General features: G+C 45.5%; 1 protein-coding gene across 1 annotated transcript in view; it reads right to left on the bottom strand.

The window, feature by feature from the left end:
• The window catches only part of KSR2 (kinase suppressor of ras 2), a 186,297-nt gene that overhangs the window by 82,472 nt on the left and 76,628 nt on the right, over positions 1-27,197 (bottom strand). The window contains exon 5 of the mRNA XM_058158508.1: positions 12,458-12,639. Coding sequence (XP_058014491.1) covers positions 12,458-12,639 — 182 coding nt within the window. The remainder of the gene's footprint in view (positions 1-12,457; positions 12,640-27,197) is intronic.

Genomic DNA, 27,197 nt, shown 5'->3' with positions numbered 1-27,197 from the left:
AGACCTCCAAGGTCCCTTCCAACTCTGTTATTATTATAAGTGGTGCCAGATTGGGTTGCCATTTGTCAGAAATGATGTAGGGTCTCCTGCTTCGGCGGCGGGTTGGACTAGATGACCTACAAGGTCCCTTCTGACTCTGTAAATCTGTAAATCTGACTATCTGTCTACAGCAAAAGTAAGAAAATCAGCAGGCAGTTGCCCTCAAATGACAATGTTATATAACTACGGCAATAACAACATGACTAGTTTACCTGGCTTATACGAAAAAGACCAGGTGATGTTATTTAGAAATAGAACCAGTTAGCAGATCTTTTGGGCTCGCAGGGCCATGAAACCACGCAAGGGGTCTGGATAACGTATCTCCACAGCTAAAGTGAACTAGCTGTGACAAGACCTAAGTTTAACTCACAGAATCATCTATTGTAATGTCCTTCCTGTTAAAGACTACTTCAGCTTCAATTGCAATAATACTAGAGCAACCAATAGATTTAAACTTAATGTCAACCGCTTTAATCTAGATTGCAGAAAATATGACCTCTGTAACAGAATCATCAGTGCTTGGAATACTTTACCTGACTCTGTGGTCTCTTCCCATAATCCTAAAAGCTTTAACCAAAAACTCTCTACTATTGACCTCACCCCATTCCTAAGAGGGTGTGCATAAGCGCACAAACGTGCCTACCCTTCCTGTCCTATTGTTTTTTATTTTCTTCTTCCTATATATATATATATGCTTATACCTCCTTATATTTACTCATATATGTGTTTATATATTATATAATCTTTTTGTATGATACCTACATATATTGTTGTGACTAAATAAATAAATAAATAAATAACCCTGGGCTTTTCAACTTCGGCTGTTCTCCGGAGGCGTCTCAAATCTTACCTAATTTCTTGTAAGCCACTCTGAATGGCGGGGGAAGGGGGTTCTTTCACTCTTCGACCTATCCATATTTAGGCAGGACTTGGAATATACAAAGGAATCGCTGGAAAAATATGTGAAGCGGGGGGGGGGGACATTGCATCCTTTCCCCAAGAGCCAAGGAGAAAAATCTCCTTTCCTGCCGTGCTGCGGTTTGAACATCGCTGGGTTCGGAGTCGTCTTGACCGCTATATCCTTTTTAATTCTCCCATCAAAATACACACGCACGCACGCACGCACACCTCTGGCTCTCCAGATGCTTGGCATTTCCTTCCTCCCCTCTCCGCCCGCCCGGCTCTGCTTCTGGCCCAGCAGAACGAAGCCTTCTCCGCAGGCTTGTAAATGACTATTTGCAAGGATAAATACTCTGGCTTGCCTGGAAGAGCAAATTAAAAGAAGGCTGCCGACCGTTGCAACCAGGAGTCCGTTTATATTTCTCTTTTTAAGCTGAAGGGGCCCTTGGGTCTGGAGACTGAAATGCCATTTCGGAGCTATATATATATATATAGAGGTATATATATATATATATACCTGGACTGCTGGAATTTGACCATCTGTAGGCCCCAAGCAGACAGGCGGCAGCGTAGACCCTGAGGGTTTTTCCTACATACATCAGTCAATCTTTGAGCCAGCAGGCTCTGGAGAAGCGAATTTTATAGCATCTGAATGTCACGGTTTGCTTTCGTTATCCCAGCTTGGTTATAAAGGCAGGTGAAGGTGTTTGGGGTTGGGTTTTTTTGGTTTTTTTTTTAATTACGTGCCATTTTTGGAAGGTTACATTTGCATCTGATTTCCTGTGTGGTGATGAAACTCCCTTTGCTGCGTAAGAAAGCATAACTTAAGGGGCACCTGTTGGTTTTATGCGGCGAAGAAAAGGACAAAAAAAAAATCTTGCAGAGAGCTAGGGACCAAATGCAGTCAGCCCTCCGATTCCAATCCGGAAGGAAGTTATAAGCAGAAAATTTCCAAATTCATCCCATGCTTGCGCCAGAAAAGTAAAGTCCTACACTTAGGTAAGAAAACCCAAAAGCACACCTATTAAACTGGGGGAAACCAGGCTTAATAGCAGTGACTGTGAGAGGGATCTTGGGAGTCTTAGTGGACCACCAGCTAAATATGAGCCAGCCGTGTGCAGCGGCAGCCAAAAAAAGCTAATGCAAACCTAAATTTCATTAACAGAGAGATTGAATCAAGATCAAGGGAGGTACTCATATACCACTCTATAAAGCTTTAGTAAGACCACACCTAGAATCCTGCATCCAGTTTTGGTCACCGCACTGTAAAAAAAAAGATGTTGAGACTCTAGAAAGAGTGTAGAGAAGAGCAGCAAGGATGATTAGGGGACTGGAGGATCCAGGGTGCAGGAACTGGGCATGGCTAGTCTAGTGAAGAGAAGGACCAGGGGAGACAGGATAGCATCTTCCAATCTTTGAGGGGCTGCCACAGAGAGGAGGAAGGGGGTCGAGCTATTTTCCAAAGCACCCGAAGGCCAGACAAGGAATAATGGATGGGAACTGATCAAGGAGAGATTTAACCTGGAAATAAGGAGAAATTTTCTGACAGTGAGAGCAATCAAGTAATGGAACAGAAGTTGCCTTCAGAAGTTGTGGGAGCTTTCATCACTGGAAGCTTTCAAGAAGAGACTGGGCTGCCATCTGTCAGAAATGGTATAGGGTCTCCTGCTTGGATGGGTAAGGGGTTGGACTAGATGACCAACAAGGTCCCTTCCAACTCTGTTAATCTGAATCTGAATCTTCAGATGGGAACCTTTCGTTCTCTGCTGTTCTGCCTCAAACGATCTCTGCCCTTTTCTGCATGATTCTGTTACATTCCCCCTTTTTTTGGCCTCTCACCCACCCACCAATATTCAGATAGTCCTTGACCTACAATGGTTTACTCAGTGACCTACGGACTTACAGACGTTTGTCCGACTTAGGACCGTTGCAATATTCCCCCATGGTCACGTGATTTACAGATACTTTTTTTAAATTTGCATTTATATCCCACCCTTCTCCGAAGACTCAGGGCGGCTTACACTGTGTCAAGCAATAGTCTTCATCCATTTGTATATTTATATACAAAGTCAACTTATTGCCCCCAACAATCTGGGTCCTCATTTTACCTACCTTATAAAGGATGGAAAGCTGAGTCAACCTTGGGCCTGGTGGGACTTGAACTTGCAGTAATTGCAAGCAGCTGCTGTTAATAACAGACAGACTTAGTCCATTGAGCACCAGAGGCCCTTGACAGTTGACTCATAGTTATGACGGTTTCAGGGTCCCGGGGTCATGGGAATCCCCTTTTTTTTTGCGACCTTCTGACGAGCAAAGTCAACGGGGAAGCCAGATTCACTTAATGACCGTGTGACTAATTTAACGACCGCAGGGATTCACTTGACCAACGTGACCAGAAAAGTCGTAAAACGGGTCTTGCAGGGATTTCTACCGGCACTTTATTCCAGCCTCTGTTGATTTTATTCATTTTTTCTTTTTGTTCTTTTATTCAACTGATCTGCCCCCCATCTCAACCCTTCGAAGTGGCACTTCTAGACTGGGGTCCGAAATCTTGCACCATTCCTCCTTTGAGGAATTAGCATTTCAACAACCAGGCACTAAATTAAAGTTATCTGCCTGAGGGCCTTGGAAAGCGGCTGATTTAATACCGCTCAAGATGTGGTCTGGATGAGCGGAGAGGCACCGCTTTATTTTCAGAAATGCCATTTGCTCATCTCTAAATCAACTTACACAAATGAGATGCCCTCTCTTTCTCTCCCTCTCTCCCTCCCTTTCTTTCTCTCTCTTCCTCTCCCTCCCTTTCTCTTTCCCTTTCTCCCTTCCTTTCTTTCTCTCCCTCTCTTTCCCTCTCTTTCTTTCTCCCCCTCCCTCCCCATTTCCCTCTCCGTCCCTCCTTCTCCCTCTCTTTCTCTCTCTTTTCCTCTTTCCCTCCCTCTTTCTCTCCTCCTCTCTCCTTTCTTTCTCTTTCCCTCCCTCCCTCTCCCTCTCTTTCCCTCTCTCCATTCCTTTCTTTCGCTCTCTCCCTCCCTCTCTCCCTCCCTCTTTCTCTCCCTCTTTCTCTCTTTCCCTCTCTTTCTTTCTCTCTCTCCTCCCTCTTTCTCTCCTCCCTTTCTTTCTCTCCTCTCTTTCCCTCCTCCTCTCTCTTTCCCTCTCTTTCCTCCTCTCTCCTCCCTTTCTCTCCCTTCCTCTCCCTCCCTTTCTCTTTCCCTTTCTCCCTTCCTTTCTTTCTCTCCCTCTCTTTCCCTCTCTTTCTTTCTCCCCCTCCCTCCCCATTTCCCTCTCCGTCCCTCCTTCTCCCTCTCTTTCTCTCTCTTTTCCTCTTTCCCTCCCTCTTTCTCTCCCTCCCTCTCTCCCTTTCTTTCTCTTTCCTCCCTCCTCTCCCTCTCTTTCCCTCTCTCCATTCCTTTCTTTCGCTCTCTCCTCCCTCCCTCTCCCTCCTCTTTCTCTCCTCTTTCTCTTTCCCTCTCTTTCTTTCTCTCTCTCCCTCCCTCTTTCTCTCCCTCCCTTTCTTTCTCTCCCTCTCTCTTTCCCTCCCTCCCTCTCTCTTTCTCTCTCTTTCCCTCTCTTTCTCTCCCTCCCTCTCTCTTTCTCTCTCTTTTCTCTCTCCCTTTCCCTCCCTCCTCCTCTCTCTTTCTCTCTCTCTCTCTTTCTCTCTCTCTCTTTCTCTCTCTTTCTCTCTCCCCGCTTCTCGTCCTTTTGTGGACCCAGGCAATTACGGATGCTTACCTGAAGTTAAATTAAGCCCTCTACTTTAGCACAGGTTATTTCGACTGACTTTTTTACTCAATTAAATCCCTCTATTTTACAGAAGGGGGAGGGGGAAGGAGGGGGCCTAGCTTAGGCACTTAATTATCTTCTATAACATGCTCATTTGCCAAATATATTTATATATATATATTATTAAAGTCTACCAGGAATTGCGACCTCCGAACAAAGCCCCGAGAAGCCCTCCGTGGTTCGCAGGTAATTATTTTCATTACAGGCGTGATGGATGAAGGATCAGAAGGATTAACGATGCCCCTGATGTTTGCAGTGGTATGTAAGGTAAAGAGGAAGAAGGTTGAAATGCGGCTGGGGAGGAGCGCCGGCAGGTTTCAGAGAGGGTGCTTGGCAAAGCTAATTTAATATTTTCTTTTCCAAGCCAAGGAAGATGAAACGGCAGCAATTTCCTTGATGTTAAAAGAGGAATCGTAGCAATAAAGGACAACTGTCTGCTTGCATTGCGAGCCTGTCGTCATAAATCAGGCAAGAAGCTTCCTTTATTATTCGATTTATTTATTATTTATTTATTATTCGAATTTATATACCGCCCTATCTCCCAAAGGACTCAGGGCGGTTTACAGGCATATAAAACATCAATATCAATATACAAATTAAAATAATCCTTAAAAAACTTATTCTAGCGCCCGAATTATTAAAAATAGAAATATAAATATCAAATATAAATATTAAAATCAATTTAAAACCCCTCTAAATTTAAAAATCTAAGCCAGTCCTGCACAGATGAATAAATGTGTCTTGAGCTCGCGACGGAAGGTTCGAAGGTCAGGAAGTTGACGGAGTCCTGGGGAGTTCGTTCCAGAGGTGGGAGCCCCACAGAGAAGGCCCTTCCTGGGCGCCGCCAACCGACACTGCCTAGCTGACGGCACCCTGAGGAGTCCCTCTGTGAGAGCGCACGGGTCGGTGAGAGGTATCTGGTCGCAGTAGGCGGTCCCAGAGATAACCCGGCCCTATGCCATGGAGCGCTTTAAAGGTGGTCACCAAAACCTTGAAGCGCACCCGAAGGCCACAGGTAGCCAGTGCAGCCTGCGCAGGATGGGTGTTATGCGGGAGCCACGAGGGCTCCTCTATCACCCGCAGCCGCATTCTGAACTAACTGCAGCCTCCGGATGCCCTTCAAGGAAGCCCCATGTAGAGAGCGTTGCAGTAATCCAGGCGAGACGTCACAAGGGCGTGAGTGACCGTGCAAAGGGCCTCCCGGTCCAGAAAGGCGAACTGGCGCACCAGGCGAACCTGGTAGAACGCTTCCTGGAGACGGCCGTCAAATGATCTTCTAGAGACAGCCGCTCATCCAGGAGGACGCTAAGTTGCGCACCCTCTCCATCGGGGCCAATGACTCGCCACCGATGGTCAGCCGCGGATTTAGCTGACTGTACCGGGATGCCGGCATCCACAGCCACTCTGTCTTGGAGGGATTGAGCTTGAGCCTGTTTCTCCCCATCCAGACCCGTACGGCCTCCAGGCACCGGGACAGCACTTCGATAGCTTCGTTGGGGTGGTCCAGCTGAAAAGTACAGCTGGGTGTCATCCGCGTACAGCTGGTACCTCACACCGAACCCACTGATGATCTCACCCAGCGGCTTCATGTAGATGTTGAACAGAAGGGGCGAGAGGATCGATCCCTGCGGCACCCCACAAGTGAGGGGCCTCGGGGCCGACCTCTGCCCCCCTGTCAACACCGACTGCGACCGGTCGGAGAGATAGGAGGAGAACCACCGATAAACGGTGCCTCCCACTCCCAATCCCTCCAACCGGCGCAGCAGGATACCATGGTCGATGGTATCGAAAGCCGCTGAGAGGTCTAATAGGACCAGGGCAGAGGAACAACCCCTATCCCTGGCCCTCCAGACTAGACATACCCAGTTCCTGCAACCGTTCTTCATATGTTTCAGCCTCCAGTCCCCTCATCACCTTTGTTGCTCTTCTCTGCACTCTTTCTAGAGTCTCCACATCTTTTTTACATCGTGGTGACCAAAATGAATGCAGTCTTCCAAGTGCGGTCTTACCGGGGCGTTATAGAGTGGTATTAACACTTGATTTTGATTCTCGTCATCTTGGACAAAGCTCTGCAGGGGTCTGGCATGGTCCTTTCCTTCCAACTCTAGTCTTAGTTCTGCAGCCTTTTCTCCAAGGAGAACTACTCAGATTTTGCCTCTCGGAGCTGACAAGCGCTGGTTGACAAGACACAGCGGTGGGGGGAGAGGAGTGGGGGAGAAGGCCCGGGGGTCGCCCCCTTCTCTCTTCCTCTTTTGACAAGAGAGATAACTACAGCGACCGAGGGACTGAGGTCGGTGCGCCACGGCTGTGTCCCACTGATGGGCAGTCATGATAACAAGACCCAAAACCTGCATGGCCCCTCGTGCCCCCTCCGCAGGGAAGTGGGGGCCAGCAGGCAGCATGTGGAGATGCAAGCAGGCTGGCGGTGACCTCTGGGGCCCCCCTTGGAATCATCTCAATGATTATAGAGCGCTTTGAAGAACCGGCTCTAAAACAATCTTCCTCCCCTTTCTACTTAAGAGTATTTTTTTTTCCCAGATTGGGGAGGGACTAATGAATGAAGAAGGATTCAGGAACAGCTAAACCTGAAACATAGAATCATAATGGGACTTTAAGAGGACTGTTTCCCGATTGCTTATTTGTACCCTATGACTATCCTTATGGTTCTTGATGAATGTATGCACCAAAGACAAATTCCTTGTGTGTCCAATCACACTTGGCCAATACAAAACTCTATAGAAACTCCATGATATGATAAAAGTCCTATGTATCTGGTTTTACATCTACTAACCGCAACTAGAATTGTATTTGCACATGCGATTCCGTCAGAGGAGAAGGTAATTAAGAAAATATTAGAATGCGCAGAAATGGATAGATTAACGCTCGCTATTAAGGATAAAGAAGAAATTGATTTTTTTTTTTGATGTATTTTGTCAATGGTTAGACAATGGAAACAGAAGTTAGAAAGAAGGAGACATAAAAAAGAGGAAATGTTAATGTGGAGAGCTGTTAAAGAAGATGATGTTAAGTATTATTGTTATTATATTGTTCTAGTATCAATATTATGATGATGAATACTACAACGCATATGTGGATTATGACTGTTTAAAAATAATTGCACCCAGATCACACACTGTTCGATGGAAATTGAATGTTACATAAATAAAATAAATAAAATATGGGAGGCGGGCAAGACTGTTGATTGGACAATACCGGAAGAAAGAAGAGGTACCTACAATAGAAGAATGGATACTGAAAGTCATTAATTTGGCTGAGATGGCTAAAATCTCAGCTTTTTTAAAAGACAATACGCAGGAAAGATATTTAATTGAATGGAAAAAATGGATTGATTATCTACAAAACAGATATCAGATTAAGAAATATCAGATTGCCTTTGAATAATTAGGAAGTTATTTTATGTAATGGGGAGGGGGTTGGGAGATGAAAAGCTTTGGATGAGGTTAATTGGATTGGAAGGGAAAATTTTATTCTATGTTTGGTTTATGTATAACAATACCTTGTGATTGACCCGGGAAGCCGGGGGAAGGAGGGGGAAGGGGGTTTTCTGGGAGGGAGGGGGGAAAAAAGGGGGGGAAATGTTTTTGTTTTTTTAAAACTTTTTCAATAAAAAAAAAGAAAAAGAAAAAATAAATAAAATATGGGAGGTGGGGGGAGAGAACTTCTAGTCCAACTCCATGCCCGAGGCAGGATAAAAAGAAGTTTTACCGGGTACAATGGACTTGCGAAAAAGCCAAGAAAAATTAAATACGAATACTAAACACATATACAAAGCATTTTAAAGAATAATATTGTATTATATGAGACCAGTACTTTTTTTCATGGGGACTTATGGCTACTGAATTTTAAAAAAGGAAGATTAATTTTTACATCTGGTAACAGCAGTGAGTATATTAAACGCACAAAGGAAGAAAAGGATTGAAATTATCATAATGGAGGGAATCGATTTTTTAAAAAACCGTTAGGCTTAGCGGAGGGAGAGGGGACCCTCTCTTAAAATATTGCTCTGAAGTACCCAAATCAGCCCACCTCCTCCAAATCTCATCTTCAAAATGTCTAATTATGGAGAGAGACATCCCTTTGGGTGTTCATCAGATAACCAATTAAGGCAAAAAATGTCCCAGCCAAATTGTGAGAGAGAGCATCTCAATATGACAGGAGAATTTAAACAGATCCTTAGAGGGGTCTTTCTCTGTGTCTCCTTCTCTCTCTCTCTCTCTCTCATTCTCTTTCTCTCTCTGTTTTGTTTTCTCTTGTTCATTCTCTCTCTCTTTCTTTCTCTTGCACTCTTGGTCATTGTCCCTCTCATTCTCTCCTTTTCTCTCTCTCTCTCTTGTTCATTCTCTCTTTCATTCTCTTTCCCTTTCTCTCTCTCTCTCTCTCTCTTGTTCTCCCTTGTTCATTCTCCATCTCTCTCCCTTTCTTTCTCTTTCTCATTCTCTTTCTCTCTGTGTCTTGTTTTCACTTGTTTGTTTTCTCTCTTTCTTGTTTTCTCTTGTTCATTCTCTCTCTCTTTCTTTCTTTTGCACTCTCTTGGTCATTGTCCCTCTCATTCTCTCCTTTTCTCTCTCTCTCTTGTTCATTCTCTCTCTTTCATTCTCTTTCCTTTCTCTCTCTCTCTTGTTCTCCTTGTTCATTCTCCATCTCTCTCCTTTCTTTTTCTTTCTCTCTCATTCTCTTTCCTCTGTCTCTTGTTTTCTCTGGTTCATTCTCTCTCTCTTTCTTTCTCTTGCACTCTTGGTCATTGTCCTCTCATTCTCTCCTTTTCTCTCTCTTGTCCTCTCTTGTTCATTCTCTCTCTTTCATTCTCTTTCCTCTGTCTCTTGTTTTCTCTTGTTCTCCTTGTTCATTCTCCATCTCTCTCCTTTCTCTCTTTCTCTTGCACTCTTGGTCATTGTCCTCTCATTCTCTCCTTTTCTCTCTTGTCCTCTCTTGTTCATTCTCTCTCTTTCATTCTCTTTCCCTTTCTTTCTCTCTCTCTCTCTCTCTTGTTCTCCCTTGTTCATTCTCCATCTCTCTCCCTTTCTTTCTCTTTCTCATTCGCTTTCTCTCTGTGTCTTGTTTTCACTTGTTTGTTCTCTCTCTCTCTTGTTTTCTCTTGTTCATTCTCTCTCTCTCTCTCTCTCTCTTGTCCTCTCTTGTTCATTCTCTCTCTTTCATTCTCTCTCTCTTGTTCTCCCTTGTTCATTCTCCATCTCTCTCTCTCTCTCTCTCTCTCTCTCTCTCTCTCCTTTGTTGCTCTTTTCTGCACTCTTGCTAGGGTCTCAGCATCTTTTTTGGATTGTGGTGACCAGGACTGGGCACATCATTCCAAGCGTGGTCTCATTCAGAGTGGTATAAATCAACAGATCAATGCAATATCTTTCACCCAGGCAAAGAAAGTGCCTGCCTCCTTTCCAAGGGCCTTGTAAATAGGATTCTTTGCTGCTCACTGAGCTAGTTACTAGGTAACTACACTGGTGGTATTATCTAGCTTGGGTCATGAAACATCTCCAAGAAAACAACCAAGCTCAGAGAGCACCAAGGACCACATAGTTGTGCTCCTCCCCATCCCCATCCTCCTTCTCCTCCTCCTCTTCCTCCTCTTCCTCTCCACACATCCAACTCCCTTCTAACAGTGATGATAGTGCTTAGTTTCGGTCATGAAACATCTGCAAGTTCAGAGAGCACCAAGGCCCCCACAGTTCTCCTCCTCCTCCCTCTCTTCCTCCCCTCCTCCTCCTCCTCCTCCTCCTCCTCCTCCTCCTCTTCCTCTTCCTCTCCACACATCCAACAACTCCCTTCTAACAGTGATGATGTTGCTTAGTTTGGGTCATGAAAAATCTGCAAAAAAAACCAACCAAGCTCAGAGAGCACCAAGGACCGCACAGTTGTTGTCCTCCTCCTCCTCCTCTTCCTCCTCCTCCCTGCAAACTCCACTCCCTTCTAGCATTGATGATGTTACCTGGTTTGGTCACGAAACATCTGCAAGAAAACCTCCAAACTCAGAGAGCACCAAGAACTCCTCATCTACAGCCCCGAGCTACAAAATATTCTCCTTCGTTGGTACCTTGTAAATAGGGCAAGAAAAACGGGGCCACTGCCTGGCAGCTTCTGAAAAGATGCCATCAGGTAGGAGGGATGCCAAAGCCGCCCAGAAGGACCCCGGGAGATCCTTCGCAGCAGCTGCCATTCAACTCAAGATGAATGCCAGTACACCCCCACCCCCCACCCCTTGCAGGCGCCAAGAGGAAAACTAAACTCTGGCAATCCAGGCTGGGCTGCATATCATAACTGATGTCAGCGGCACCACCCGAAGGGAAGCCTTAGGCCCCTCGGATGGGGGCAGACAACAGCCACGGTGTCTTGACCCCTTCCATCTGGATGTCTTCTCGTGTTAGCCGGCCTCCGCTGCACGGTTGTTTTCCTCCCTGCCAGATTGTCAAGGAAGAGCATGGGGTTGACACACCGATGCAAAAGCAAGACAGGGCTGTCAAAAGCCTGATCCGGAGCATCTCCTGGTCTGTCATATTAATTAACTTGGGATGACTAGGGCTGAATAAGAGCAGCATAACAGAGCTGGAAGGGACCTTGGAGGTCTTCTAGTCCAACCCCCCCTGCTCAAGCAGAAGACTCTATGCCATCTGCCATTGGCTCTGTAGGCATTGGCAAGGCTTAAGGCTGCCCTTTGAGCTGGTCCTATGGAGGAAGATAATTGCCTCAGGTAGGGGGTCTTATCAGAGTTACAGAGCTGGAAGGGACCTTCGAGGTCTTCTACTCCAACCCTCCTGCTCAAGCAGAAGATTCCATACCAAATGGCTGTCCGTTCTCTTCTTAAAAACCTCCAGTTATGGAGCATCTACAAGTTCTAACGGCAAGCCCTTCCACTGATTCATTGTTCTCACAGGAAATTTCTCATTTCTAGGTTCAATCTTTCTTCGGTTAAGTTTCCATTGGCTGCGTCTTGCCCTGCCTTTAGATGCTAACAATAGAGAGTTGTAATAAGGGATATAGAAGAGTTGCAGTAAAGAATAATAATAATAATAATAATAATAATAATAATAATAATAATAATAATAATAATAATAATAATAATAATAAAGTGGATCGGTGTTTGCATTTTGAATTTCAGCATTAGCGCTGAAGAACTTCAACCAGCCACCTCTTCCATTAAAATAAGTTCTCAGACCTAAAGAACGAAGAATTCGTTCAAAAAATAAAATTCAAAAAAAAAAAAAAAAAGCAGGGCACACCGTTGAGTAGTAATCGCAGATCTCTTTGGAGCCTCTGTTGGATTTTGTATAAGGTAAAGGTAAAAGGTTCCCCTCGCACATATGTGCTAGTCGTTCCCGACTCTAGGGGGCGGTGCTCATCTCCGTTTCAAAGCTGAAGAGCCAGCGCTGTCCAAAGACGTCTCCGTGGTCATGTGGCCGGCATGACTCAATGCCAAAGGCGCACGGAACGCTGTTACCTTCCCACCAAAGGTGGTCCCTATTTTTTCAACTTGCATTTTTTTAAGTGCTTTCTAACTGCTAGGTTGGCAGAAGCTGGGACAAGTCACGGGAGCTCACCCCGTTACGCGGAGCTAGGAATTTGAACTGCTGAACCGCTGACCTTTCGATCGACGAGCTCAGCGTCTTAGCCACTGAGCCACCACTCAGTGTGTGTGTGTGTGTGTGTGTGTGTGTTTGTATGCCTCCCTTCTTCTCCTTCCCCCAGAACTACCCCACCAGGTCCGACTTACTTGTGGAGAACATGCCATCTGTATGGACCGGAGGAGTGGAAGGAAGGAAGGGAGGGTGCCCGACAAAAAAGGACCTCAAGGACCGTTCGGACATGAGAGGAGAGCGTTGTGCAGGGATGTTCTCACAGCTCCCCACGCTGTTGTGAATCTTGAGGTTCAGGGGCTTATCCTTCTTCTTGACCCTGGGAGGGAAGGAAGAAGAGAATGAGCCATGAGAAACGATTACGGTGAAGGGAAAGCTTTTTTAGGGTTCACATAAACAGGCCAGTAAGCAGAGGTCAGAAGCTTAGAAAAAGAAGAAGAACCCTATTAAAGTTGTCCAAGGATGTCCACAGCTTAGAAATCCATTTCTGGTCATGACAAGCTGCTGGAGAAAAATGTAATCAAAGACCAAACCAGGGATGGGATTCTACCGGTTCAAGTGAACCGGTAGCTCCAACAATCAGCTGGGAGCCATCAGCTTCGCACCAACGACCAGATGGGCCCACCCACCTATGCTATTTTCCTACCTTTATCTTCTCAGCTGATTCGCGGGGCAGAGCCGATTGCTGCGCCTCAGCTGTCTTTCTCCTCCGAAGGAATGTGGAAGTGAAGATTTCTTCAAACTGTGCGCGAGTAAATGAAGCGCGTGATCACCGAACCAGTTGTTAAACTGGGAGGATCCCACCACTGGACCAAACTGATAGTCCACATTCCTTAATAGGTATTGATCTGTTCCCAACTGTTTTGATGAGACTTGCCTGAGCTGTCCAGAAATTTATACCTTCCAGCCAGGCCCAAGAAGGCTGATATTCCATCATCGGAAACCTTCCAGATGTCTTATAAGTCCTCCCCCGAAAATAAGCCCTCCCCCAAAAAAATATTTAAATGAGAACGTGACAGAAGAGAAGTAAACATAGACACGCTATCCACGTAATTACACATAAAAGCTCTAGGGGGGGTATAGCAGTGGCCTCATAACTGGATGCCCAATTCATTCCAGGCAGCCACCTCTAGGGTTGCTTCAAGCTTATCTTCCAAAGCAGGGGTCCTCAACCCTTGGGCTGCGACCCAGTACCACACCGTGGCCTATTCGGAATTGGGCCACACAAATGGCTGGCCAAAGTGCGTGTGTGCACGCAGCTCAACATGTGCAAGCAGCGGGCTGGTGGGCACTCACACACATGTGCACCAGCCAGTTGCTCGTGCAAGTTAAACTGTGTTGTAGTCCGTCAGCAGCCTGCGGAGCTGGTAACAAAGTCGGACAGCGATGAGCTGAGGTGAGGCCAGGGCCATCGGGAAGTGAGGTGCGGACTCCAGAGCCTACAGAGACTGACAGTAGTGAGGCAGAGGAACAGGAGGAGCCTGTTCCTGATGCACGCATGAGAAGAGCTGCCAGAAGGCAAGAGCAGCTCAAGCAAAAAGGACAACTCGGGAGTAGGGCCAAGAGATGATTGGCCCCTCCCATAAGGTTTAACACAGACCAGCACTGGCATTTGAGCTTTGCCAGAAAACAATGTTGGTAGCTTCGTCTTCTGCTTTGTCTACGTCTTGCCTTTATTTTTGTGACTTCTGAACATTTGCCAAGAAAGGCCTTTGGCAGTTTGCCTAATTGGACCAAGGTTTGTGAGATAACTGAGGAATTTGTGTTGGGAGGCATTTTTTTTAAATTTGAGTTGAATGACGCTGGGAATGAAGTAATTCTCAGCTGTTCGAATAAAGCTTGTTTGTTTTTCACGGACTGAGTTTCTTACTACCTACTTGGGCCTGGGTCACAACAATCTGCACGGCTGCGTGCCAGCCTGCCGCTCACACAGCCCATTCTCCCCTCCCCTCCCAGACAGATTGCCAAGCTGCATGTCAACTCGCAAAGCATCCCTGGCCTGTTCTCAAGTTGCCATAGGTGAGGGGGATGGGGAAACAGCGAAGCAGCAAAGCAGGCAAAAACAAAAGCACATTCCAGACATATCTCTCTCAAGGCTGTCTCCGAGGGTTACCCATAGTGGCCGGAGGGGAGTGAACTCTACAACCCGCGAAATTGCTTTGTTGGCGAATGTGACTGATGACACACCCTGGGGGGAGGGGGGAAACAGGGTCAAGATTGGGCTGTAAATTATGTTGGGTCAGAGTTGGCTGCACTTAGAACATGCAGACATGAATCTCCTAATAAATAACTGGATTTCTTCTTTTTTCTTTTTGCTAGAGGCTCATGATTTAATTAGGGCATCCATCGGAACACCACAAAGGTTGGGGACTGCTCTTCTAATGAACCAGAGAATGTACGCTGTGGACAAATTTGAACAATATGTTTAATAGGTTGCATATCAGCACCACAATTACAATAAGGAGAATTTTTCCATCCCCAATTGATACATAGCAATTTGATTTTTTACGTGTCTGTTATATATGGCTTTAAATGCAGTATGGTTGCATCTGATTGGGCTATCTTTCAGGCAGGGTAAGCTTGACCAGCTCAAGGTTAACTCAGCCTTCCATCCTTCTGAGGTCAAAATGAAGAGCCAGATTGTTGGGGGCAAGATGGTGACTCTGTAAACTGCTTAGAGAGGGCTGCGAAGCACTGTGAAGCAGTATATAAATCTAAGTGCTATTGTCCTTCCTTCCTTCCTTCCTTCCTTCCTTCCTTCCTTCCTTCCTTCCTTCCTTCCTTCCTTCCTTCCCAGATTGTTGGGGGCAATATGCTGAGTCTATAAACAGCTTAGAGAGGGCCACTGTGAAGCAGTATGTAAGTCTAAGTGCTATCGCTATTGCTAATTTCCTTCCTTCCTTCCTTCCATGGTGCGCAGTAGTTAGAAAGCAATATTGCAGGTTAACTGCTGACTGCCAACAGTTTGATTCTATCCAGCTCAAGGTTGACTTAGCCTTCCATCCTTCGGAGATCAAAATGAGGACCCAGATTGTTGGGGGCAAGACGCTGGCTCTGAAAACTGCTTAGAGACGGCTGTGAAGCATTGTGAAGTGGTATATAAGTCTAAGGGCTATTGCTGTTGCCTTTCCTTCCTTCCTTCCTTCCTGCCTGCCTGCCTGCCTGCCTGCCTGTGCAGTAGTTAGAAAGCAATATTGCAGGTTAACTGCCGACTGCCAGCAGTTCGATTCTATCCAGCTCAAGGTTGACTCAGCCTTCCATCCTTCGGAGATCAAAATGAGGACCCAGATTGTTGGGGGCAAGACGCTGGCTCTGAAAACTGCTTAGAGACGGCTGTGAAGCACTGTGAAGCGGTATGTAAGTCTAAATGCTGCTGCTATTGAAAAATCTGGTGTTTGAGTCTTATCCTGGTTCTTTTTTTTTTCCCCTTCACCCACCTCTTCCCTTTTCTTCTGCCATTTTATTATATGTTATGCAGGCAGCCTGAATACAGCCTTGTTTTGTAATTTACCGTATATACTCGAGTATAAGCCGAGTTTTTCAGCACATTTTTTGTGCTGAAAAACGTCCCCTCGGCTTATACTCGGGTCTATACGGCTTATACTCGAGTTTTTTTTTTTTTTTAAGCCCCTCGGCTTATACTCGAGTATATACGGCTTATACTCGAGTTTTTTTTTTCTTTTTTTCACATTTTACCGGACTGAAGCCCTGCCGGTGCAGTGAGAGGGCGGGGCGGGGGAGCCGCCAGCCTTCTCAGCTGAGGGAGGGAGGGTTTCCCCAACCGGTAGGTGCCTCATTTCCCACCCTCGGCTTATACTCGAGTCCCCAGTTTACCCCAGTTTTTGGGGTAAAATTGGGGACCTCGGCTTATACTCGGATCGGCTTATATTCGAGTATATACGGTAATTTAATTTAATCAGGGAGTTGATTTTACTAAAGACACCTGTCCTGATTAAGTACATGAATTCAAATTAATAATGAATGCAATCGTCCTCTCCTATTTGCTTGTTTGTTTGTTTGCTCTAAACGGCTGATATATTAATACAGCCAACCTCTGGCGTTTTATGAATTCCAGGGGGCAATTACAGTTCACAGCTAAATCACTAGATTAGGTTCTGCTTGGTTTTCTCTCTGGCGATCCTTTGCTAAACTGAAAAACTTAAAAAGAGGACATCAACAAACAAAGGCATAATAACAGAGCACAAACTCTCTGCTGTTTTATGCCATACAAAAGAATTCATACAATGGGAGGATTTGGTAAGTAGATATGGGAGATTAAATTGGTTAAAAAAAAACCTGAACTATTGTTTCACAGAAATGCAAAAATTAACGCATTAAAACAATCCATCCTGGATTATGAGCAATTGAGCCATCTGAAAAGCAGTGACTTCCACACACTCATAAATCATTGGGTTTTTTCACTGCCATTGTAACTTTGAACGGTCACTAGAATAGAATAGAATAGAATAGAATAGAATAGAATAGAATAGAATAGAATAGAATAGAATAGAATAGAATAACAGAGTTGGAAGGGACCTTGGAGGTCTTCTAGTCCAACCACCTGCCCAGGCAGGAAACCCTACACCACTTCAGACAAACCAAATCAGACAAACCCAACATCTTCTTAAAAACTTCCAGTGTTGGAGCATTCACGACTTCTGGAGGCAAGTTGTTCCACTGATTAATTGTTCTAACTGTCAGGAAATTTCTCCTTAATTCTAAGTTGCTTCTCTCCTTGATTAAGTTCCACTCGTTGCTTCTTGTTCTACCCTCAGGTGCTTTGGAGAATAGCTTGACTCCCTCTTCTTTGGAGCAGCCCCTGAGATATTGAAACATAGCTATCATGTTCCCCTTAGTCCTTCTTCTCATTAAACTAGACATACCCCAGTTCCTGCAACCGTTCTTCCTATATTTTAGCCTCCAGCCTCCAGTATATATGTCAGTCACAGGAAGCAAATATTTACAGCATGCTGGTAAACAAAGACATCCTATCTCATACATATAAATGTTGCAGGAAACAATTAGCAAGTTTCTACTAATTCTAGTATTTCGGTATATCTATTTCCTTACAAATGATAGACATAATTCCTCTTCCCATCTGCTCCTTTAGGAAAGTGGAACGGATTTTCTGGAAGGGGACAAAGTTGTCTGGTTTGGAGAAGTATTCCACCCTAACTACGACTTCTTGCAGCCCTTCCTCTGCTTGCTCCTAAATATTGGGCCTCTGGTGGCTCAGCAGACTAAGTCAGTCTGTTATTAACACAGCTGCTTGCAATTACTGCAAGTTCAAGTCCCACCAGGCCCAAGGTTGACTCAGCCTTCCATCCTTTATAAGGTAGGTAAAATGAGGACCCAGACTGTTGGGGGCAATAAAAGTTGACTTTGTATACAATATACAAATGGATGAAGACTATTGCTTGACATAGTGTAAGCCGCCCTGAGTCTTCGGAGAAGGGCGGGATATAAATGCAAATTAAAAAAAAATTGCTAAGAGGACTCTGGGGTTCGCAAAGGAGAAGATCTGAAGTCAAACTTTTTTTTTTCCTGCTCCAACCTCAAGGAAGAAAGAAGTGAATTTTTGCAAGGGACCAGAGTAATTTTCTCACCAATCTCAGTGTTTTCTGCCCTCTTGTGGTGAATATTTTTAGCTTGGTCCGTGGAGATGCAGAACGCAACACCCCCTCCCCCCCCCCACTTTCCCACATGGCTAATTTCTCCAGGAACGTTGCGCCCATTTATCTTGTCTGGCCAATGAATCCTGATTTATGGCAGGCCCTGGCACGGTGCAACCTTCCCCCCCCTTCCCTTTCTAGACCACGGAAAACATGTTTTTAAGAACCGCCCGCCTCAATTTGTCTCTGTCTCCAGAACCCTTTTGCTCCTATCCTGACAGAAGCTCTGTTTCCAAAATCGGCCGAGTTGCAGAACACTGGAGCAAAATAAAAATAAAAATAAAAATAAAAATCAGCGGAAGGAGTGTGAGGCCAAAAGCCACATGAGATGGAACAGAACGATGGAATCCTTCGGTAAAATGAGATTTCTAGGAGGAAAGGTATGCTAAGGACTCTTCTCCTTCCTTGGCCCTTATTTTGGAGTCCGCTGCACGTGCTTAAAATGCTCTTTCGTTCTACCTCGGGCAGGGGGTTAGACTAGAAGACCTTCAAGGTCCCTTCCAGCCCTATGATTCAGCTTAGCTGTACAAGCACTCCGTGACTTTATGACCGCAATCGAACCCAAAACTTCTGTTGCTAAGCGAGACATTTGTTGAGTGACTTTTATTCCCTTTTATCAGCTTTTGGGCCACGGTTGTTAAGTTAAAAATCACTGCAGTCGTTAAGTTAGTAGCCCGGTTGTTAAGTGAATCCGGCTTCCTCATTCACTTTGCAACTCAGTCACTGTGACACTGCAATTGTCATAAATATAAATCAGTTGCCAACAGAATAGAATAGAACAGAACAGAACAGAATAGAAATAAGGACTAGAATAGAGTAGAAAATGAATAGAATAGAATAGAATAGAATAGAATAGAATAGAATAGAATAGAATAGAATAGAATAGAATAGAATAGAATAGAATTAAAGACTAGAATAGAATATAGTAGAAAATGAATAGAGTAGTAATCCTTATGATTTATATTGACATATTGACCATCATTTGTGAAGGTATCTTTTCTTTTATGTACACTGAGAGCATATGCACCAAGACAAATTCCTTGTGTGTCCAATCACACTGGGCCAATAAAAAAAATTCTATTCTATTCTATTCTATTCTATTCTATTCTATTCTATTCTATTCTAGAGTAGAATAGAACAGAACAGAACAGAACAGAACAGAACAGAATGGAGGAAGAGGGGGAAAGAAGGAGAATGGGATGGGATGGGATGGGATGGGATGGGATGGGATGGGATGGGATGGGATGGGATGGGATAGGATAGGATAGGATAGGATAGGATAGGATAGGATAGGATAGGATAGGATAGGATAGGATAGGATATAGAATACTTTATTGGCCAAGTGTGACTGGACATACCCAAGGAATTTGTCTCCGGTGCATAAGCTCTCAGTGTACATACAAGCCAACAAGTGATAATCATAAAATACAATCATAAATCACAGCTATCAGTCAGTGATAGTCATAGGAAACTAAATAAGCAATCAACACAAGCCCTAACAAGATGCTAAATAAAAGCAATCAACATAAATCATGAGATACAACCACACGTTGTAGTCTTACGAACCTAAGGAAATAGGTAATAGGACAGAGGAGAAGGATATGTAGCCCTATTAGGGTAGTTTGACATCCCAGGGCATAGACAGGGCAGTGAGAATTAAGGACTCATGGAATTCATTTTAGATTAACAGAGTTGGAAGGAACCTTATAGGTCATCCAGTCCAACCCCACCCACCCCACCCTGCTCGAGGAGGAGACCCTACACCTTGTTGTTTAAAGTGAGCTCAGACCCTGAAGCCCTGTTTAAACAGCAGAGATTTCATTGCCCGAAAGTCTTTCTACCAAGTTGCGGCCAGAGAGACTAAAAATCATTGCAACATTGGAAATGAGCACCTGAGCATTCTTGGTTATTTTTCCTATCCTGTCTTTTTGTGAGGGTTTATGTGTGTGTGTGTGTGTGTGTGTGTGTGTGTGTGTGTGTGTGTGTGTGTGCGCGCGCGCGCGCGTGTGTGTAGGTCTTTGGTTATTTGGGTTTTCTCCTGCGTAAAATTAGAAGTGTCTTGGTGACGTTTCGACGAAGTCTCATTCGTCATCTTCAGGCTTCAGCTTCGTGCTTCTAGGAGCAATGTGTGATCGCAGCTGTTTCTTCCTTTCAACTGCTAGTGGGGGTTTGAACTGATTGGGTGGGAGCTTGGCTGTGTTCTGATTGGATGGGGTTTTTTTGTGCTCTGATTGGCTGGGGGTGTGTCCTGTTTGGGTGGGGGCTTGGTTGTGCTCAGATTAGTCTGAGTTGTAGACTACATACAAACATACAAACTACATACCTACATACATACCTACATACATAAAGACTACATATCTACATACAAATACCCGTGAAAACCTCAGAAAACATATATATATATATTATTTTATTTTGTGCTGTAAGGCTGAAGGTTTCTTTTTTTTATCAGTCTGGAGCCGTAACACGTAGCTTTCCATTTGAAACGGGAGGATTAAACAAATAGTCTAAATAGGTGAGTGGCATGACAAAATCCAGCGTTTCTGAATTGCCAGCGATTTATTTTTTTTAAAAAAAAATGGAACAAGAGCATTGCTTAACTTTTCCATTAAGATAACGAAGGAGGGCAGAATTTGAGCGAACACCACGGCGTTAGTGATTGTACTATCAGATATAATAGCAAAAAATAAGAGACATTTTCTATTTTCTGGAAGAAAAAAAAATAAATCCTTTTGGCAAGAAGAGAGAGAATTGGGAAATGGGATATCCACCATTTGGGAAATCAATTTTTAGTCGAAATAACAGCAGGTGTATTCTGGGGGTAAAAAAGCAAAACGTCGCAAGGAATATTAAAAACTGAACAACTTATTAAGGTCGCCTAGCTAACCGCAGACGCAGGCACAAGTTCTGCAGGCACTCGTGAATGTACAGAAAATGACACCGAAACAAACAAACAAACCTGGATTGACATGTTTTAGCCCACCGTGTAATTTGCTTGTTTGCAGCTTTGCGGGTTCCTACAGCCCCCCCCCCAAATTAACCACTTGCTGAACACGGCACCGCTGAGCTCGTATTGTACTAAGTCACCAACCGTGGTTACCAACCACCTAATGAGATCGTCATACCGCACCAAGCGGGAACAACGCGTAGGATGTTGTGGAAGCCAAACCACCGTCTCGGGAGAATTTGATCATTAAAAGCTACCTGCACTCTGCCCCCTTGGTGTGTGATTCGATACTCACACTGGAGAGGCTTCCTTCGTTGCCTCTCTCGGTTGTCCATAAATGTATCACGCATCTGCAACAGATGCGCCATCAGCACACATTTATAGTATAATAGAATAACAGAGTTGGAAGGGACCTTGGAGATCTTCTAGTTCAACCCCCTGCCCAGGCAGGAAACCCTACACCGCTTCAGACAAATGGTTATCGAACATCCTCTTAAAAACTTCCAGTGTTAGACAGTGGTGGGATTCAGATAATTTAACAACCGGTTCTCTGCTCTAATGACCAGCTGGGTAGCCGTGGCTCGGTGGTCATCTGACTGTGTGGGCATGGCCAACTCAACATCACTCACCTTGATGGGCACTTCACCTTAGCTGTTAGAATGTAATAAGGGTTAACCAGAGAGGCAGTTTCTGTAAGCAGGGCAATAGGCTAGAAACAACACCAGAATGTTTCCTTTCCGCCTTCCTTACAGGATTAGCCTTGTAAAGTGGAAAAAAACAAAGTAAGATTTCTTCCAACAACCGGTTCTCCAAACTGCTTAGAAAGTTAACAACCGGTTCTCCCGAATAGGTGCGAACTGGCTGAATCCCACCACTGGTGTTAGAACATTCACAACTTCTGGAGGCAAGTTGTTCCACTGGTTAATTGTTCTCATTGTCAGGAAATTTCTCCTTAGTTCTAAGTTGCTTCTCTCCTTGTTTAGTTTCCACCCGTTGCTTCTTGTCCTGCCTTCAGGTGCTTTGGAGAATAGCTTGACTCTCTCTTCTTTGGGCCAGCCCCTTAGATATTGGAACAGTGCTATCATGTCTCCCCTAGTCCTTCTTTTCATTAAACTAAATATACCCAGTTCCTGCAACCGTTCTTCATATGTTTCAGCCTCCAGTCCCCTCATCATCCTGGTCGCTCTTCTCTGCACACTTTCTAGAGTCTCAACATCTTTTTCATAGTGTGGTGACCAAAACTGGATAAAGTTTTCTAGGGGTGGTCTTAACTAAGGCTTTATAGAGTGGTATTGCTACCTCCTTTGATCTTGATAGTATTTTGGATATTCTGCAACTGGTGGTCCCCTTTGGAAGCCTTGGTGGACCAACCATGATAAGAAAAACATGCCATCTGGCCTGAAGATTCAGTCCTGTTTGCTTTGCAAATGGAGATGTGTGTCCCTAAGAGGTCATACGGAAGAAAAGTAACAGAGCCTGCAAAAAATAAAAAAACCCTCGCATTCCTTTCTCCTGATCCGGAACAGACATCCTCTCCTTTGTAGGGCCTGTTTTCAACACATGCCCTTCTTCAGCTCCTGTGGGCATCTGGAGAAACCCTGGGTAGGAAATGACTGCATTGGGAGCATCTCCAAGACCTTACCGAAGGATGCATCTGACAAAAGACTGGAGCAAGGGTCCAGGAAAGGAAGAGAGACCAAAAACACAACAACACACAATTATCTACTCCCTTTCTAATAGGTTAATTGTTTCCCAGCACAGGAAAAGATGCTATTTGCTTTCAGATGCCAGGGGACATGCTGTAACCAATTTATTTGTTTCAGGAAGTTTACATGTTTTGCCCCCACCCCACCCCGCCGCTCAGGCTTAGAATTGCCCCCATCATGAGCCAAAAGGACAAGCGTGAAAAGGAAAGATTGATAACAGGCGAAGAGAAAACCAGTAGGATCGGCCGACCGAGCTCTAGGGATGGTGGGCTTTGAATGTGTCATCGCTTAGGTGTTGCCTGATGGTCGAGTCAGTATAGCCTGGGAGTCAGTGGTGGGATTCAAGTAATTTAACAACCGGTTCTCTGCCCTAATGATTTCTTCCAACAACCAGTTTACCAAACTGCTCAGAAAGTTAACAACCGGTTCTCCCGAAGTGGTGCGAACTGGCTGAATCCCACCACTGCTGGGAGTGATAGTAGTAGCAACTTTGTATTGAACTGGTGAGTCCACACTTGGAATGCTAGTATGTACAGTTCTGGTCACTCTGATATATATATAAAGACAAAGAGGCTGTAGAAACAGTGCAGAGAACAGCAATGAAGAGGATTAGGGGACTGGAGGTAAATTGCATGAATGGTTGAGGGATCTAGGTATCTCTAGTCTAAGAAAGAGAGTCCTTCCTTCCTTCCTTCCTTCCTTTCCCTTCCCTTCCCTTCCCTTCCCTTCCCTTCCCTTCCCCTCCTCCTCTTCTTCTTCCTCCTCTTCCTCCTCCTCCTCCCCATTCCTCCTTATCCTCCTCTTTTTCTTCCTTCTCCTCTTCTTCCTCTTCCTTCTCCTCCCCTATTCCTCCTCCTCCTCCTTCTCCTCCTCCTCTTCTTCCTCTTCCTCCTCCTCCCCATTCCTCCTCCTCTTTTTCTTCCTCCTCCTCCTCCTCCTCCTTCTCTTCTTCCCTCCCTCCCTCCTGTTAATATATACATTGCAAAAACTTTTCATCCCTCAAAATTCTTGTCATGTTGCTCCACTTTTCCTGCTCTGGGTGCAGATTCTGCTGCTTTCCCCCATTGCAAACTTCTTACTGCCATCCGGATGGCTCTAAACCAGCTCCTGCTTTCCGAGCAAGAGGTTCCTTTCTGCTGGGCGACTCGACATCTCAGAGGCCCCTCAGCAGCACAACCGCCACAGGTTCTGCCCCACTGCCATGCTTCTTGTCCGCGCGGCCCCGAGGCAGCAATGCTCCTGAACATGCGGGAAGTTAAAAGCGACGGCTGAAAGCTGCCTGCCGCAAACGCACTCCAAGGGCAGAACACCGGGGTTCTTTCAGTCTGCTTTTGCCAAGCAGCTGGGTCCTCAACTTACAACAATGCATTTAGTAGCCATTCAGAGCCACAACGGCACTGAAAAAAGTGAGCGATGGCCGTTGCTCACACTTACGACCGACGCAGAATCCCCCCCCCATGATCATGTGATCAAAATTCGGATGCTTGGCCCAGGGATTCATATTCATGACAGCTGCAGTGTCCCAGGGCCACATGACCCCCTTCTGCGAGTCACTGCGGGAAGCCTGATTCACTAATGACCACGTGACTAATTCACTAAATGCCACTTAATAACAACAACAACAACAATAATAATAATAATAACAGAGTTGGAAGGGACCTTGGAGGTCTTCTAGTCCAACCCCCTGCCCAGGCAGGAAACCCTACACCATTTCAGACAAATGGTTATCCAACATTTTCTTAAAAATTTCCAGTGTTGGAACAGCCACAACTTCTGCAAACAAGTTGTTCCACTGATTAATTGTTCTAACTGTCAGGAAATTCCTCCTTAGTTCTAAGTTGCTTCTCTCCTTGATTAGTTTCCACCCATTGCTTCTTGTCCTGCCTTCATGTGCTTTGGAGAATAGCTTGATTCCCTCTTCTTTGTGGCAGCCCCTGAGATATTGGAAGACTGCTATCATGTCTCCCTCAGTCCTTCTTTTCATTAAACTAGACCTACCCAGGTCCTGCAACTCTTCTTCATATGTTTTAGCCTCCAGTCCCCTAATCATCTTTGTTGCTCTTCTCTGCACTCTTTCTAGAGTCTCAACATCCTTTTTACATCCTGGCGACCAAAACTGAATGCAATATTCCAAGTGTGGCCTTACCAAGGCATTATAAAGCGGTATTAACACTTCACGTGGTTCTTGATTCTATCCCTCTGTTTATGCAACAAGAAAAGTCATTAAAACGGGCCAAACTCGCTTAACAAATGTTTCACTTAGCCACATAAATTTGGAGCTCCGTTGCGGCTGTAACTCAGGGACTACCTGTACTGTACTGTGTAGGACCTGCGTGCTTAAGTTCAACAGCAGCAATAACAGAGGTCCAAGAGAATCCAAGCTACCTCGTGCAACCTCCCCTCCCTCATTTTGCTCATCCTGACCCCAGTACAAAGCTCCACTTTTCCAAGGTCTTTTATTAGCCAATGAAGTTTGGAGATGTTTATCTCCCCCCCCCCCCATTCAAAATCTCCACTCTCAGCCGCCCTCCCCCAAACCTATAAATCAGTTACAGGCCGAAATATTTACCAAGAAAATCATTTCCTTGCAAGCAGTCCGGGTGACAGCTCTCATTATTAGGAAGGATGAGTGATTCTCAACAGAGGTTTTAGCTGACACCCACCCACCCCACGCTTTCCATGGGGGTGGGGTGGGGGGGATGAACAATGATTTGAGACTGACATCATTCATCTGTCTGTAATGCCTAAGGAAATCAGCCAAAGGCTGGCTAGCCAACGCTGGAATGCTCCAGAGCAGAATTGCGATCTTCTAAGGGCAGTGATAGGGACGTGGTGTTAGGGACGCAGTGTTAGGGACGTGGTGGTTTAGTGGCTAAGACGCTGAGCTTGTCGATTGAAAGGTCAGCAGTTCAGCGGTTCGAATCCCTAGCGCCACGTAATGGGGTGAGCTCCCGTTGCTTGTCCCAGCTTCTGCCAACCTAACAGTTTGAAAGCACGTAAAAAATGCAAGTAAAAAAATAGGGACAACTTCTGGTCCCCCTTCGCCTCCGTCCGAGTGATGGCTTAATTAGCCGGCACTATCAGCTCTGGCAGCAAAATAGCGAGCGTCTGCCAAGTGTCTCTGTTATCTCCCTCGACGCTGATGAGTCACCCAGGAACAAACTTCAGCTCTTAGTTAAGCAGTTAATTTGCCTGCTACGAAGAGGCACAGCAGCTCTTGCTGCCTTTATATCCTGTGGGGTGTGGCTCCATGACTCAGCACTTCCTAGGCCTGCCCCACCCCTGCTTCTGTTGTTCCCACCTCTCCTGCCTACGAAACCTAGGGTCCAGCCAGGCCTGATTGCCATCAGCTAGGTCTGGAGGTGTGGCCTGGGGTGGGGGAAAAAGTCAGGGGACGGAGGCCTCGTTATCTCTTCCACCTGGCCTGCCTCTGGCTCCTGGAGCTGAGCCAGGGAAGCCGGTGCTCCCGAGGTAAGTCCTGATGGCCCTTCCCCCTCACTTTCCAAGTCACTTTCTGGCAGGAGGCCTGGCTCGGGGGGGGGACGCAGACACAACTATTCTATTCTATTCTATTCTATTCATTGTGGGGAAGGCAGCCCTTCTCCTTTTTGATCTCCAGAAAACGAGACAAGACCCCAAAACTTGCCGAGGACAGGATGCGTCTCATGCTCCCCGATCCGTGAAGCTGCAAGAGACGTTCTGCCCTGTGACCTTCTAACACAATCTCCTCCCCATCAATCAGTCTCCCTTTGTCATTTTTCAAGCAGAGCCTTTCAGAAGATGGCTTGACACGCGCTCATCATTTGAGACAAGAGAGGCCATCGATCGGTGGCATTTCACAGCCTCCCTGCTTTAATCTCTCAGCCCGGGTGAGTGATCACTTCGTCCCTGCTGTCATGGGCCCATCCTTTCGGCATGTTAAGAGGCATGTCCGATTCTGCCTTTGGACCGGCCTGCTTTTGGGGGATGGGGGGAATGGTGAAGCAATTCTTCGGCACAATAGCCTTTCCAGCTCAGTCGGCTTGGCAGAAAGAAACAAAGCGGGGGTGGGGGAGAAGGAATTGGAGTGACATGATAGCAGTCTTCCAATATCTCAGGGGCTGCCCCAAAGAAGAGGGAGTCAAGCTATTCTCCAAAGCACCTGAGGGTAGAACAAGAAGCAACGGGTGGAAACTAATCAAGGAGAGAAGCAACTTAGAACTAAGGAGAAATTTCCTGACAGTTAGAACAATTAATCAGTGGAACAACTTGCCTCCAGAAGTTGTAAATGCTCCAACACTGGAAGTTTTTAAGGTTGGATAACCATTTGTCTGAAGTGGTGTAGGGTTTCCTGCCTGGGCGGGGGGTTGGACTAGAAGACCTCCAAGGTCCCTTCCAACTCTATGGTAGATGAGGACTACCAGACTCCAAGATGCTAAATTTGTTTTTTGAGATTCCGGACCTCGTGAATGTATTCATGACCTCGATGGCAGCGGCTGTTAGAAACTACCATACAGTAAAACGAGAAGTCTTATGGAAAGGGTAAAGGGATCAGCAAGGCTTGCACTGGACT

The sequence above is a fragment of the Ahaetulla prasina genome, chromosome 15 (genome assembly GCF_028640845.1).
Source record: "Ahaetulla prasina isolate Xishuangbanna chromosome 15, ASM2864084v1, whole genome shotgun sequence".
Taxonomy (NCBI): Eukaryota; Metazoa; Chordata; class Lepidosauria; order Squamata; family Colubridae; genus Ahaetulla; species Ahaetulla prasina.
The sequence above is the reverse complement of the archived record's forward strand: the minus strand, read 5'-3'. Positions and strand labels throughout refer to the sequence as shown.